Raw genomic sequence first — 16587 nt, 5'->3', positions numbered from 1 at the left:
ACGAATTAGTGCAGCCCGGCAATTTTGATCTTGCAACACAAAAAAGCTCACTTCCATCGGTTGTTGTTCCCTTTAAAATCGGAATTTGCCGACTTTTCACGGGGTGCCCCGCGGCACGGCGGTGGGGAGACACTGCCTCAGACGACACGAGGTCTTCGCTTTATTGTGACGGGAGGAAATAATTGACGTTTAAGAAGGTTCTACCGGAGAGCTTCGTCGCGGTCAGGTATCACCCGCGGTGGTAACGTGTGCACATGTGTATATCAATATGAAAGAAAAAAAAAAAAAAGTTGGAAAGATGAAGTCATACAAGCTCTGTGGTCTCACACAGGGAAGCAGGTCCTGCATGCAGCACAACACAGTTACAGTAACACACACACACACACACATCTGGGTGACATTTCAGATCGATAACTTCCCCTGGAGTCGTGCGTCTGATCCGGGTGGGGGTGTTGAAGTGGGTGGTGGGTGGTGCTGCTGAGGCGGGGCGGGGTCAGCAGGTCAGGGCCGAGGAGAGTATTATGGGATAGAGGGATGGAGCGAGAGAGAGAGACTACTGACGTAGATGGTAACAGGAAGGTGGAGGTTTCAGGGCTGGGTCACGGCACTGGGCTCCTTGTCGTAGATGTAGCTGCCCACGCCGCCGGTGTTCACGCCTGGAGAAGCACAAGAACCCCCCACCCCCCAAAAAAAAACAAGAAAAAAAAAACCAGAAAAGGTTATGGGGGGTGTCAGGGGGTAGATGGGAGCAAAGGGTGAGTTCATGTGAGAGCACAGACGAAACTCTCTCTCTCTCTCTCTCTCTCTCTCTCTCTCTCTCTCTCTCTCTCTCTCTCTCTCTCTCTCTCTCTCTCTCTCTCTCTCTCTCTCTCTCTCTCTCTCTCTCTCTCTCTCTCTCTCTCTCTCTCTCAGAGCGGCCCCCTGGTGGTTACCTTTGGGTCCGAACAGGACGGCGTAGCAGGGCTTGTGGCAGTACGGCTGGCCGTCATGCTGCGAGGACGAGGAGAACACACACACACACAGTCAGCATCAAACACTGCACTCTTTTCACACTGCAATCGATAAAAAAAAAAAATAATGCTAGCTTGTGTTCTTCCTTTCATCCGGCGGAATTAAACATTTTAATCATATATTCTTTAGTTTATTTCTTTCTCTCCTGGATGTCCCCCTGGGAATGCATGAAATGTGGAATGACCTCCTTGAGCTTTCATTTTGCGGCCTTCAGTCATCGTTTATCAGGTTTTTTTTTAAATGATCAGACTTTTTTAACTAAGATAGGGTCTTTTAACCCAGTGGTAGGGGTAAAAGACACGTTGCAGTCGAGAGGGAGACAAAAAATTTGATCCGAGATATCACACCCACGCGTCTATCTGCGTCCGTCTGTCTGTCTATCTGCGTCCTTCTATCCACCGCCCCTCACCTCTGCGTGGCTGCCGGCCGTCAGGGTCTTGCTGCAGCGCTCGCAGCGCAGGCAGGGCCGATGCCAGTCCTTCCCCAGTGACGTCACCTTCTCCGCTGTGGAACACACACACACACACACACACACACACACACACACACACACACACACACACACACACACACACACACACACACACACACACACACACACACACACACACACACACACACACACACACACACACTTCACCTCAGACACAGCTGCACCTTTGCCACTCAACCTTCTCTCTGTTCAGTTTTTGCTCCGCCTTGGGAGTTCAACGGCAGCACCTACCAAAGTAAACCTTCTTGCTGCACCTGGGACACAGGTTGGCCTCGCCCGAGAACGTGGTGATGCTGCCGGCTGCGAACACAGTGTTCCACAAGTTAGAAAAATAACGGCTATATTCGATGGGCATAGCCCAGAAAAGGGTTTTTAACCGAAACTGCTTTTCTGCAGTACTTTGCAGACATGTACTTTTTTTAATACCAACAACTTCAATTATGCATTTCTAGTGCAATGCCAAATGCACGTGGTGCCGAATCGGAAGCTGAATGTTTGGACAGTTGAAAAGGTCTCGTATCTTAAGAGGAGATTTTCGATTTTAAAAAATACAATGAAAACGAGCAGAAAACCATTGGAATAAAAAACATTTCTGTGCACGGTGGCCGAGTAAGGATCAATGTGAATCTGAATTCAGAGTTCAAATTAGTTGCTGACAGAGCATGTTCCGCACGCACGCACACACGCACACGCACACGCACACACACACACACACACACACACAAGAAAGTCCCCAATCTGACAAGCCTGAGAAACTCCCCCTAAAGTCCCCCGGGTCTGGAGGTATCAAGCTCCTTATCTCCCGTCCAGTGGCAGAACACTTAACTTCCCAGCAACACTCGTCAAAAAACACTCTGGCATTCTGGGATGGCCGTCCTGTCCAAAGTCAACACTTGAAATCAAAACACACTCATGCCTTTGGCCGGAGCCCTGGGTGCGTAGACCCTCTTCTCCTCGGCTTTGGCGGCCGAGTCCACAGCGGTTGGAGCGTTGGCCGGAGCGTCGTAGACGTAGGAGCCGGCTCCCCCAATGTTCACTCCTGCATGATTCGAAGAAAGGAAATAAAAACAATGCAGGGCTGCAAGTAGGATGCTGTGCTAAGCAACAAACAACACACTTGCATAAAATAACATTGATCTCGCGACTATTGAAGTGAATTCAGATTGCCCACACGATACGTGAAATATGAGTTGCACCACACCTTTCGGCCCAAAGAGGGCAGCATAGCATGGTTTGTGGCAGTAGGGCCTTCCATCGTGCTGCGGGGGAGAGAAACACTGTTAGGATTACAGGATTACAGACAAAGGTGATGAAGAAAAGATGTATAACGATCAGCCATTTTATGAGACGGCGGTAAATCTTCCCGCTTTTCATACCCATCCGTGCCCTTGTCATATCGCCTTCTCAACTTCTCATACTGCTTGTGTTTACACCGACTGCTCTGTCTGAAGGAGCAGGTTGTGACATAGCTCTACATGTTCCATTATCTCATGTTTCCATTGTTGACAGGCAAACAAAGGTGGAAAAAAAGCGTCGAGAAAGGCTTTTTTTTTTTTTTTGGTCATTTCCAAGCTCAACCCAGCCTTACGTCGGTGTCACAGGTTCCCTTGACCCATAATATGATGATACCGGTATCCAGGACATCACCACAGAGCAGTGCAAGTCGTGTGTGAGGGTGTGTGTCTGTGTGTGTGTGTGTGTGTGTGTGTGTGTGTGTGTGTGTGTGTATGCTGGGAATCCAGGCGTTCGTGTAAGGACATGCGTTGAACGGTCAGCTGAGAAGGAGGCCATGTTAAATCAGGGCTCAGGGGCCGGAGCAGCCACTGGTCCAGAGCGCCATGTCCAAAGATGAGAAGGAGAAAGCCACTGGTACCAAGGCCTCAGGCAAAACGCCAAGTCCTTAGTTTCGGGACAGCTTTCCCCCTCCGGCCTCCTGAGGACAGACTACCCACAATGCCTTGCTCCGCCAAACACACGCGGCGTCATTGCAGCAGGCCACATGAGATGCTTTGGAGAGAAGATGGCCGGGCATTAAAAGGCCTGTTCGCTCACGCTTAAAAATGCATTAGCCATGATAGGTTACACTAGTGTTAAAGCAGCAGCACAGGCAATTGCAAGGGCAAGGGCACGCCCGCGCACGCACGCACGCACGCACGCACGCAGTGTGACATTTATGAGTTTCACGCGCAGATCTGGCTGTAAATGCTAGACTGTGACTAAGCACTGATGACTTTCTCAGGACAGGAAGGACTTCCACACAGAGGACTCTATTGTCCACCCAAAACGGCTGGGCCTGGTACGTTCTACTGTACGCTGCGCTTCTATTTTGCGTCTGCTGCACCAGGACCCCAAAGATGGATTATCCATCCCCGCGCAGCCCACTCACTTCCCAGCCTTCCTTCTTTCCGCAAAACCCAGACGCTTAAAATCTTTTCTTCTCCACCCAAGTAATACCATTCAGGCCCAGCCTTCCCTCTCTTGAGCCCTACACCCCTCAACCTCCAATCTACCCCCAACCAGCGGCGCCCGGCATTGCGAGGACAACTCTCATTACACGGGACCGTGGCGAGGTGGATTAGCGAGGCCGTGCTCTTGTAAGGTTGGACAGCGAGGGCGACTTTTGACCTTCTCCCCGGAGGCTTGGACGTCTGCCAACAGCCTCAGGGATCGGCCGTCCTCCTTTGGTCAGGGGTATGAGAGGCCACGCTGGGCGTCACCTCCCACCGGCAGCCTTGGCTTTAAAGAGACCCAACCTTCAAAGAGCCTCCCGTAATCCCAGAACAATTTGCGTTCCTTCTGCATTCTTTCATTCATTTTCATTAAGATCAGAGCGCACGGAGCTTTCCAGCCATGCTTTCAAGCCGGGCTCCGGCTGCGAAGACGCAGCCCCATCGAAGGGTTTCTGGAGACGGCTGACGGGGAAAAACAGGGGCAGAGCGAGGGACGAGACAGAGGAGAGACCTGTGGGCACTGAGGCTGAGGCTGCATGCTACCGCTATCATATAGAGATTAAAAAACTGGAGACAAAATAGTGCTGTTGTATACGGCAAGGCTGAGATCACATCCTTCCCGTGCAGAGGCCATCTCATACAGCCCTAATCAGCAAACAGTCAGCGCTCAACACTTTGAAAGCGGAATCGTCGGCGAGGTCGGCAAAAAGGCAAAAGGGAAGCGAAAGATAAGCGAATTCCGGCACTCTCCCTGAGACTACAGGCAGCGAATAAATGTGTGGACGTGATGCTGCAGTGGGATTATGTAACAGAGGAAGAGAGGAACCGAGGCTATCTTATCCTGCCGGGCTTCGAATCCCCCGGGGGCCCACACGCGTTCGGGGACGCAAACCAGGACCCCAACTCAACCCGAGACGAACACCGCCGTCTCCTGTCGGAAATGAATGGTGGTTTTGTGCGTCTTGGCAGAGGCTTAAAATGCCGTAATGACGTGCTATCAACCCGAAATAATTGCACACTTCACTTAATGACATGGTGCTAGTGCACTGTTGTAATTTTCTTTTTAACAGTTTGACTAATAAACAGGTCAACACTCCTGAAAGCCTCATTGAGAAAAAGGGTTATGCACATGAATCTGCTCTCTTCATTGTTGATGGATGTGACCAATCAACAAATTCCCCTCGAGATTTATAATTTCACGATATTGCGGGGATGACCATCAGTGCTTTCACAAGATAGAAACACGCTACAGATATTTGGTAAACAGTCGAATGTAATGTGGATATTATGGCCAAGCACTGATTAGAACATCTAGAACAGTCTATGAAAATGCATTACTGAATTCTGCAAATCACATTATTTTACATAGTGCAGGTTTAAACACTTAACTATACTGACACATTACAGAGGTTCAGAGGTTCTCAAGGAAACTGTCCTTCAAACGCACAATCAGTGACATTGGACTTCTGGGCACCAGATAAAATGAAACCACTTCTGGGATATAAGCGGTTCAGTACTTCAGGGGGATTGAGGACTGGGGGTGAGGGCGGCGTTGATCAACCACATTTAAGAGTGACGCCAAAGTTGTGCAATGAGAGAATCAAATATGACATTGTACCTTCTCCATCTTTCTAAAAAACGTATCCGTATCGAATCAAGTGCTGATACTTGAGCGCCGCATGGAGGGCAAGTCAAAAGAGCCTCTCATCGGGCGGTGCTCGGCGGTGCCGCGCTGCTGTGGGTGACGTCATACTGACCTCAGCGTGGCCTCCGGCGTTCAGCAGCTTGTTGCAGCGGTCGCACTTGAGGCACAACTTGTGCCAGTCTTTGCCCAGGGATGACACCTTCTCAGCTGGACATGAGAGAGAGAGAGAGAGAGAGAGAGAGAGAGAGAGAGAGAGAGAGAGAGAGAGAGAGAGAGAGAGAGAGAGAGAGAGAGAGAGAGGAGATGAAAAGAGAAGATGGGAGAACACCGTGAGCGAATGCGTTCACAAAAAGTGCTATTTATTTATGTTGCTCCAAAACAATGGCCTTTGTATTTTCTCTCCTTTCGGCTGTATCGTCCTTTGTTTGTCGAGTATAGAAGTGTGCCGTTGCTTGAATCGGCGGCGGGGGGGGGGTTATGCTCGTCACTGCTCCGCTCTGAAGAATAATCATCGCTCTGTGTGTCTTGTGCCGCCCCGCTCCGCCCCATTGAATCCCGGTCACAACACTGCATTCGTGCCAACCGGCGGCTACGCCGACCGGGAGAAACTGGGAGCCCTTGTGTATGACGCAGGATGCTGCCATAATGTCATGGCGAGGCGGACAGACTGTGGCGTGAGCTCGCATGCAGCTGGGCCAGCGGGGGGGCCTTCAGCTAACCAGGATCTCTTTGTAAACCCCCCCCCCCCCGACCCCCAAATCTCACCCTGACCCTGTTTCCGTCTCTTCCATGTCCATGTCCAGCATGCACGGCGGATGAGAATGGCCCTAATTACACCCTCTTCTATTATTAATCTGGGCTGCCCCCACACAATGGGCCCTGTGGAGTCTTGCAGGGCCCTTTGCAGCAGCAGAGGAAGCACCTTTTCTTATCGTGGCGGCGCACGAGAAGTCGGACACAGGACCCGTTTCCTAAACGCCCTCCCGGAACCCTCAGGGCGCAAGAATGCAAGGAAATGCATGCATGTTTTCCCTGTCTGACACACACACACAGTTTTCAATCACCCATTTACCCCCCAATCAGCCTCCACGTCACTATTCATTGTCAATTTCACTCAAACAAAAGGCGACAAGCGGGGCCCCGTGGTAGAGCTGAGAGAGTGGAACACACCTCCCATCAAAGAACCCAACAGAGGAATGCTGACTTGGATAAAGGAGACGACTAGAAATGATAAATTGATTTTCAGGGTTGCTGCTACTCAAGGTAAAAAGCCTGTTGTCAATCACGTGGGAGATCATTGATTTCATTGTATGTACAGTATATCGGAGGATATACCACAAAAAAAAAAAAAAATCCCCAGAAGACTCCCTGGGGTGATCAAAGGAAGTGCATGAACAAAAAGTGTGTGCGTTTGTGTGAGGGAGAGATTGTGTGTGTGTGTGTTATTTCCTCTCAAATCAGGGGGCAGCCAGCCAGACAATGTTTAACGACAATGGATGAATGGATCTAGAAGGGTCTTAAACTATCAACCCGTGTGTGTGTGTGTGTGTGTATGTGTGTGTGTGTCAGTGATTTACTACCTCATAAATCAGGGAACAACAAACACACTGAGTGACCTCAAGAGTGACGAAAATAGATTGCATCAATGAGGTATGAAGTATCATACCTCATTGATGCAACCAGCAGAGTTTTGGTGTGTATGTGTGTGTGTGTCTCAATTAAATCTTAATGGACCAGTACGCTTTAACAAGCAGCAAGTGTTAATCATGGGAACAAATGAACAAAAGGCCCGTCCAAGTGCTGTCTGCCCGTGTTTTGGTTTGCGAGTGTTAACGTCAGCTCCCTGGTTTAAATGAGGGTCGGAGGGGGTATTATGGGATGAGGGTGTTAGATCTGGTCCAGCTGTTTATCTCCCCCCTCAGCCGGGGGTGGTCCGCCATCAAACCTCTACCCCCCACTATCCTCCTCATCGCACCGCGACCAAAAGTGAAAATTTAAGTGCTGCCATTTGCCTTGCACTCGCTAGAACCGTACAAAAATAGGGTTGGTATTATGGGATGGGCGCTTTTAGGATTTCTGGATTTAATCGAAGAGGCACTAGTGCAACACGTATCATGCCTAGAGCCACTGCTGCCCTTCAACACGCATACACACACACACACACACACACACACACACACACACACACACACACACACACACACACACACACACACACACACACACACACACACACACACACACACACACACACACACACACACACACACACACACACACACACAATCAATGGGCCGAGGCAAATGAGAAGCGGTGAAAAGACGGCCAGAGGTTGAGATTTCCGTGTCTTGTCAATTTTGTCAACCCTTGAGCACAACTGAAGCTCGCATCGCCGACATGTCTTTCTCTGGTTTGTCAGAGAGGTAACAATGCCCCGGTTGTGTAAACTGACAGGTCTCCTTTCACGAGGAGACTCTCCGGAAAGACAGGTTGAGGGTTGTCAACACTGGTTGAGGACGTGCCAAATCCTAGCAGCGAAACTATTTCCTCCACCACGTCAGGACCCTGTGAAGTTTGCTGGAAGATGTACATAAATGTACAATGTACACATAACTTTTAGCCACGGATCAGATCTCGCTTCTGCAAATAAGCGGAAAAATAATCAAGTAAACTGTATTTGTTTAAGGTCAAATATTTATCAGAGCAGCCAAAGTAACACCCCTCGTGCAATTTTGGACGATGCTTTTGACACAATTGCCTGCAATTTTACGGTTTGAATGTTTGATTCAAACTAAACGATCTTGTTAAAGATAGTCTTTAAGATATCTTTAAATAAGGAAAGATATCCTGAACTTTAAAACATGTAATTTCAAGATTTTCTGCAGTTTATTTAAAAAAGTAAAAAAATAAATAATAATAAAAATAATTTTAAAGGTTACTTATTTCATCCAAAGAAATCCCTCGAATTATTCATTTGAAGAGATATTTTCTTTTAGGTGGTTGAAAAATCCTGTCAAATTAAAAAAATAAATTAAATTAAATAAGATTTGTAGATTTTTAAAAGGATTAGATTTTTCCCCATCGCTCATTGCTCTACCCACTGATGTTTTGTGTGATAAACACAGCTATTTTCGGGGTTGCCTGTGACCCTCTTCCAGCTGTACTGATTCAAAAGATAATGATATTCCAGAGTGCTTAGCCCCGGAGAGTGGAACAAATGAAAGCAGAACGGCAGCAGTCTGAGGTCAAAACAATAACCATATGATACCTGCACCAAAATAAGCTGCTTAACTCCGTTTGGAAGCTACTGAGCCGAGCTCTTTGGTTAAACATCTGGCTCCTCTATGATGTCAATATGGTTTTATATCACTGACTTAGTGGAACAAAATCCTCATTCAACCTCTATAAAGAACAGTTTAACACAAAAGCTACTCCTGATTAGAAGGGAGCGAGGCAACATTATGGTTCAAATTAATTTAATTTGATTAATCTTCTTTCCTCTGTATGTCACAGTATGCTGTATGCCATGTTTTATCCAAGACAAAATGCCATCATTGTCTCTCAAGAGATTTTCCTGGCGCTTCACCTTTTCTTTTTGACTCCACGGGGAGATTGAAATCACAAGACATTCAATGGAAATAATGTTTATGGGGGAGGAAGTTCACCAGATGAAGATCAAATTGATAAAAGCCTTTAGAAACCAGCCAAGGCCGAGATTGCCGATGTGATGTACCAAAGGGTAAGGGTTCCCACACGGCATGCAATGGCAGAGCTGCATGTGAGAGAAACTATTCCAGGACAGAATTAGCCGAACCTTTGATCTGTTTTCAATGACATGATGCAATTAAAATTAGGGATCATAATGAAATAATGAAAGGGCGACAGACTATGCTGAAGCGAGGGAGCAAAGTAAAAAGAAAAAAAAACAAAAAAAAAAACACAGGGCCAAACAGAACTTCCCAAGGTATCTACAGGGGGACTGTAAATGGCCCATTCCTCCAAGTGCCTTAATTATGGTTGTTTAATTACCAACAGTGCCCAGGCAGCTGAACCCAAACAGCTGAACCCAAACAGCATTGCTCACGGTGGATTGAGTTTCACCCCAGACTAAGGGGACGGAGAATCGGGGGGGGGGGGGGGGTGACAAGATTTGCCAGACTTGTGTCTCTCCGTCCTACCCAAAGTCAGGAAACGATAACAACAGATAAATAAACGCAGCTTTAGGGACAACGCTGACCCAGCCGAGGTTATTCCCCCGGCAGAGCAGAGCGGCAGGAATGTCCGCCGAGCTCTGAAATCTCATACGGGTGCTCTCTTATCACTCAATAATTTGATCGGGGTGACACGAGGGGGGGAAATCCAATGCTCGCGGCGACGCGGCCGACGCCATGTCGGGCGGCCGGCGCGCAACAGGAGCGCATCTCTACAGGCGCTGTTTATCGCGGGCCTGTTATCGACCCCGTGATGGATGGAGGAGGCGCTGAAGAGGTTAATGTTTATGGACGTCAACTGATGTCTGTGTTCACGGCCCGCAGAGACACGGCACTTTGCTGGAGGAATTATGAACGGAAACGCAAGCAATCTTAACATGTTATCGCCACAAAAATAACCCTATTGAATTAGAAAGCCTGCAAATGGCGATGGTTAAGAAATTTAACCGACAAGAGGGGCATTAAGTTGGTGCATTTGAGAGGGTATTACCAAGCAACGAGCCCTATCACGTATAAAGAAACAGGTTGTTTTTTTTGCTGGGAAGCTGGTCGCACCGAGCTGTCAAGTCGGTGACATAACCCACGTTATTGTAAATATTTCCTGAATCAAGGTTGACTGGATCTAATTTGTCCCAGCCGACTTTAATTTGGACCCATCTGTTCTGTTCTTCACGCAGCAAAGACACACGCACGCATACGCGCGCGCGCACACACACGCAAACACGCACACACCCCTGTGCCACCACTCTTCCCCCTCAATCCATCCCATCATAAAATCCATCTGGGTCCACGCAGGTGTCCATTGTTTTGATTTGCACCTGACTTATTGTGGGGCCAAAAGGCAGGAGTAGAGGGCCCGCCCACACGTGGAAGGTCCCGACAAATAAACTGCTCCATCTTCAGTGCAAGTCGGGGGAAGGAGAGAGGGGAGCAAAAAAACAAACCAAAAAACCCCCCCCAAAAAAAACTGGCTTGTGTTTCCTTGTCTGCATTCCTCCTCCATTCCACTCTCTGGTAGACAACCACGCTCAAGGACATGCGTCCAATCTCTCTGGATGAAAGACGATGGCAGTTCCAACCCCCGCAGCACACTCCGCCATCTGACCTCACAATGTTTAGCGAGTCGTGCCTTCCCCTTGGCAGGGGAAAGGTGGACAGAAACTTTTGATGACGATTTCAGGAGTCTTGAATTTTTCTAACCAAGGTGCAATAGGGTCATTTAAATTTGGGGATGTCCTAATCTTCCAGGATTGTTTAGCAAAGAACTGGAACGGACTGTTATCCTACTCAAGTAAAGCCGAAGCTCTACAAGATGAATGTTGGATACAAGACTGGAATTCTTAACTCATTCTGTCTGGTTTTGACTGAAGTGAGAGCGGGTTGAGCCAAACAGTGGTCTGCTGAATATTGGGATTGATTGGTTCATAGATCTGGGGCCGTTCCATTGCTCTGCGCGGCAGCTGTGCAGGGTCGGAAATGGCGTCTATCCACCTCTGGGACACATGTGTTGGGTTCCATCTCTCCCTGTGGCTGATGCAACCCCAAGGCAAAAAAAAACAAAAAAAAAACAACAAGCGAAACTGGCTCTGGAGGGCGCCTGTCTCCTCGGTCAAGGCGAGGTTTCCTCCCTAGCTCTCCTCCCTTTCTCCCCCTCTTTGGGCAAATACAGAGGCAAACCTCATGAATGCTGCCGGCTGACATAAATGAGCTGCAGTTAACTCACATCCTGTCTGTGTTGGTCAGCGGAGCCCCGGGCCATGTGCCGTTTCACAGCCATGGCCTCGATGGCTCATGCCCGCACCGCCACCGCATTTCATCTCCGTCCGACTGGGACAGAGTGTCCCTGGCTTGGGGGGAGGGGGGTGGTTCAAATTCGGACTGGAATGCATGCTTTGCCTACGGAGTAGTGGGCCATGATTCCTACAACGAGGGAGTGGAAGCTGTCACCGCTGTAAATCCTACCTCGGCTATTGGGTGAATTTGCGAAATAGATATCTTGTGACAGACCCGGTGAATGTGATAGAAAGCCTCGATGGCGGTTCACAGGCTCTTCTAATTCTCCGTAACGAAGATAAAACTGCCCATTACGGAAAAACTGGGAATGCGGCCCGTTGTAGCGTGTCCTTTTGCGCGCGTGACAAATGTTTGTTCAAATGTTTCGTTAAGTTGGAATAATTTGTCGACAACCAAATCAGTTCATCCGTCCCCTCGGCCGTTACATAAGCAGCCCGTGGCCAAGAATGAGGTAGTTTCACCTGCGCAGGGGAGAGGAAGGCCATCTGTCAGCGGCCCGTTCAATGCCACCTCCCATTAGGGGGATCATATTTTTGCCCCAAAAAGGCAAAAAAGAAAGAAAGGGCCCCCTCGTTGAATAGTTTCACAGTAGCTTACAGGTTACGCAATGACACAGAGCGGGAGGCAGCGGCTCAAGAAATGACATTACAGTTATGCAACTGACAAGGCCCATTCAGACAGCCCCCTGGGGTGGCCAAGTGGAAAACAGGGTACTCCAGCGTCCACCAACAGGAGCGAAGAAAGGGATATGTGTTGCCATCCAGGGTGGAAGAGGATAAGAAAAAAAAAAAAAAAAAAAGTGTGGGAAACAGTGCACTCCTCCACAACGTCATGGCAGGGTTCATAGGACGAAGGTATTCAGCCCCCCTCAGAAACAACAAATGAGTGCGCAGGGACAGAAAGAGCCTTGTGTGAATAGAGATGTCGTTTCTCATTATAATGCATGAGGCACTTTTGAGAGAGTCTCCGTTTTAAGCGAAGGCAAGCCATCCTGCCCCATTGTCCCTCCCCTTTTCCCTGCACTTATACCCCGCTGGAAGAGGAATTCTGAGCCTACGGCAAGAGCAACCCAATTGAGGAAGGGGAAGAAAGTAAGTCACAGCAAGAATGGTCAGAGAGAGAGAGAGAGAGAGAGAGAGAGTTGATGAGAGTTTATGTATCTCACAGTTGCACCATTAGTTCCCATTAGTTTGTTTGTTCACTTAGTCACACTAAGAGGCCCTTTTGCCATTTGTAATGCACGGGAGCCATCGATGTTGCCACTAGGCCGCTCAAATTTGGGGGTTTTTTTGGAATGAAGATTTGGTGAGCCTTGCAGCGTTGCATTCGCAACAGCGCACTCTTTCGCATGCCTCCGCTATATCCTCCCCGCCCTACCCCACTGCTCCACCCCAGGGACTATGACCTCATCACATGTCAGTCAATAGTCCCTAGTGTATTCCCAGTATGCGCATCAGCAGAACTGACAGATGTGAGGTCACCATGGTCACTTTCGTATATAAACTCCATATATCTGCTACGAAAGAAAAAGGAAAAGCTCGACAAATCCCTCAGAGATGTGTTTGCATTATTTTAATGTTTGATCGAGTTTGTTTGTTTTTTCCGAAAATAAAATCGTTGGGACTTGAAGGCTAAAACAAACGTTGACTTTAAAGGCACAGAGAACAGCCGCAGCAAAGAAACGGCACAATCCTGAGATCGAGATTTGCCTTTAGAGGCAATAAAATTAATTAATCCCCATCTGCCAGCAACTGCCCAATAAAGCAACCAACAGAAAGCAATGAAAACCTTTACTGAACAATAAAGGAAAGTTTCCATTCGACACAGGCGGTTCACCACCGCCATCTTAAAATGACGTTTCTGCAGAGGAAGAGGGGCCTGAGGTTACAGGCCCCGCCCACTGATTGCGCCAGCTGGAGGACCAGGTGGGTGCACTGCAGGGTGGACCAATCGCGGCTCCATGTGGCACGCCGCACACACATTACTTTCCCCGCAACACAAGGCAGCGTATATTTATCTTCATGCAGTTGGGAATAAGGCAATCAAAAGCATCCAATAAAACGTGTTTATTCTATCTCAAAAGCTGTTTTTCAAAAGTTATTTTATTAATATGTTGTTCAGTTAACGCGGTCAATTTTCCCCATTCTTGTCTCCTGGCTTTCTTTGCTGCGTGAGCCGAAACTCCAGTCACGCACGGGGAGGGGCTCCGCCTCGGCCCTGGATCTCAGAAAAGTTGAAAAGCTGGAAAGAGGATGTGTGTAGGTGGAGCTGGTGAGCTGCCTCTTCCAGTAGCCGTTTGAAATTCCTCAGTGACATCATCGTGATGTTTCAGGCCGAGGGCGGCCGAGTCTGGAGGATAGTCCTTCCCTGAACTCTCCCAAGCCTCATCGCAGCTTTGATGACATCCCCCCCTCCCCTCCCCTCGGGATGACAAAAAAAAACAAAAAAAACTTTTACAGTCATCAACTCCCGTCGCACGCTCCCTCCTTTCCCTCCTGCTCGTGACGTCGGAAGCCGGTTACACTCACGCCGGTCAGACGTTCCCAGTAACCACCCAGTGTCGATCCCACAGTTAAGTCAGATGCGGGCGCACCCCACCAAACGCAGTGCTCAACGCGCTACACCCAAACCGTGTTAAAAATAACATCCCTCCCCAGCACCTCAGCAGGTTACGTAAAAAAATAAAAAAATAAAAAAATAAAAACATCTTTCTGGAGCCGTGACTCACCCACGGAAACACTGCGGCGAATTAAGGCTACGAAAGCAACGAGGATAATCGTATGTGTATTATGGTATTTCAGGAAAACTAAATCTTATTGGCTCACAATATTCTTCCAGTCCAGCGACCGGCGGGACCCACAGTATGAGCAGCAGCTGTGACGCTCGCTGTCACTGCTGTTATGCAAGAGGGCTTCCATCCACTCTCATAATTGATTCTGACTGATCACAGCTCTCTCGGCGATGAGCGTGTAGAGGGCCGGATAACAAGACTTTATTAATTGTTTTTCTCCTGCGTGCATACGGGGATAAACAGGTCGCCTTCTGCAAATGAAATCACGGGGGCCATGTTTTTTGAGGGAACGTTGTGGGCAACTTTGGATTCACAGCCAAAACATACACTTTGCCCATTCACGCAAACTATGCGAGAATCAATTCTGCATTCTTACAGTACACTGTTATCTCGGGGAGAGAGAGAGAAGCTGTGTGCGCGCGCGCGCGCGTAGCTTGGGGAGGTAAGGGTTGATTCTTATTAACCACAGCACTGTAAACACAGCCGGCCTTTTTAATTCATTCTTGCTGAGTGGGGTGGGTGTGGGTGTTTTGTTTTGGATCTTTGTTGACAAGAAGGTTCGCTCTCTTCCTACCACGCTCCTCTTTGAGTGGGCTACCTACTGCAGCATATGGTATTATTGCACTCTTGGCGAGGCGTGCCCGGCAATCTCTCGAGCCAACTGCCACGCTTGGATGTTGACCAAACCCAACAAATTAAATATGGCGCGATTTAGCCCAAAAGATAAATCATTCCACTAGTCTTGGGAAGACAGTTTAGACAGGGTGACACATTTTCATAATGGATCATCTGTAGTTTTTTGTTTTTTTTTGCCCTCGTGACTGGCCCCTGTTTACATTGAGCCATCGCTTCCCATACTTCCCCCCCCTCGTTTTCCCCCCGATTTGTCTCGGTCAATCATTTACACCAGTGTTTTTCAGCCGCTGCGCCGTGGCACACTGGTCCAAATCCCACGTAAACAAACAGGTAATAATAGGTTCTTGTGTTGCAAAATCAAAATTGCAAGGCTGTAGTCATTCATCAGTTCCGGTGGGGAAACCGTTCACGGTAGCTCTGTGTTTACGACAACAAGCTCACTCTGGAAGTGACGGCTGTTTGTTGTTGGTTTTTTTTTTTTGTTTTTTTATATATTAATGAACAAGAACAAGAATCCCAGTTCTACAGGTTTGTGACGTTTTAAGCGGTTAGAAACCGGGGGCGGGGGGTTAGTAAACAGTGGTTCACGCCGCCGGGGAAGCAGCGGATGAACTCCACTTGTTTTAAATAAACGACTTACCAACCAGTGCACGCGAAGAATGTCAGTTTTGTAAAAAAAAAAAAAAAAAGAGAGCGAATAAAATAAATAAACTAACTGTTTGAAAGCAAAACGGTAGCGTGACAACGCGTGGGGGAGGGAAAAATAAATAAAAAAAAAAACACTTGTGAATATTAGTCGACAAATCAGTGAAGATCGATAGGTAACATTGGAGATCACGTCATTTTCACCATTTTAGACCGCCATTCACCATCACCGTACTACTAATAAAAACAACAATAATAACAACGATAATAATAATTATGATAATAATAATAATAATAATAATAATAATAAAGAGAATAATAATGATGATGACGATAACAATGATAAATAATAATAATAATAATAAATAATAGAGAATAAATAATAATAATAATAATAATAATAAAGAGAATAATAATAATAATAATAATAATAATAATAATAATAATAATATAAATGAGGACCAATGCCGCGGTGCGCGTCAAGTTAAGTCGCTCCAAGCTGAAGCGGAAAAGCGGGCGCCACTCACCAAAATACACCGTCTTGTCACACTTGGGACACTTGGAGGCCATGTTGCTCGCCTGCGCGTCGTGCTGCGCTCGCCGCTCCGTCGACCGCGTCCCTCTCCCCGGGACAGAGCAAGTGCTCCGCCGGCTCCGTTCGCCAGCATCTCTCCCAGAAACCGCCGCCGCTCATTTGCATAGCCCCGCCCCTCTCCCTCTCCCCCCCTCCCAGGCGTCCAGCACCGGTGTGGCGCTGAAATGTGCGACCGAGCTCAAGTTCGGCGCCGCCTCAACGCTTCGACGCCGGCGGCGATAAGTTGAGTTTTTAATTTTTTTATTGCGGAATAATAGTCGGCGTAAAACCCCTTGGAACGATTTGTAGGCCGGGCCTCCTTTGTTTATCCGCGTCT

The 16587-nt window shown here is 48.0% G+C and overlaps 1 protein-coding gene across 1 annotated transcript in view; it reads right to left on the bottom strand.

Annotated features, from left to right (window-relative positions):
• The window catches only part of crip2 (cysteine-rich protein 2), a 17583-nt gene extending 1272 nt beyond the window's left edge, over positions 1-16311 (bottom strand). Inside the window, exons 1-8 of the mRNA XM_080012366.1 lie at positions 16204-16311; positions 5712-5806; positions 2706-2763; positions 2421-2543; positions 1736-1804; positions 1421-1515; positions 933-990; positions 1-656 (exon numbers count right to left, since the gene is read on the bottom strand). The exon at positions 1-656 is cut by the window's left edge and continues 1272 nt beyond it. Of these exons, the coding sequence (XP_079868492.1) occupies positions 589-656; positions 933-990; positions 1421-1515; positions 1736-1804; positions 2421-2543; positions 2706-2763; positions 5712-5806; positions 16204-16246 (609 nt within the window). The 5' untranslated portion in view covers positions 16247-16311 and the 3' untranslated portion in view covers positions 1-588. The remainder of the gene's footprint in view (positions 657-932; positions 991-1420; positions 1516-1735; positions 1805-2420; positions 2544-2705; positions 2764-5711; positions 5807-16203) is intronic.
• Positions 16312-16587: the final 276 nt, after the last annotated feature.

Source organism: Zeus faber (assembly GCF_960531495.2).
Source record: "Zeus faber genome assembly, chromosome: 13".
Taxonomy (NCBI): Eukaryota; Metazoa; Chordata; class Actinopteri; order Zeiformes; family Zeidae; genus Zeus; species Zeus faber.
This window is presented reverse-complemented; position numbering and strand designations above follow the sequence as displayed.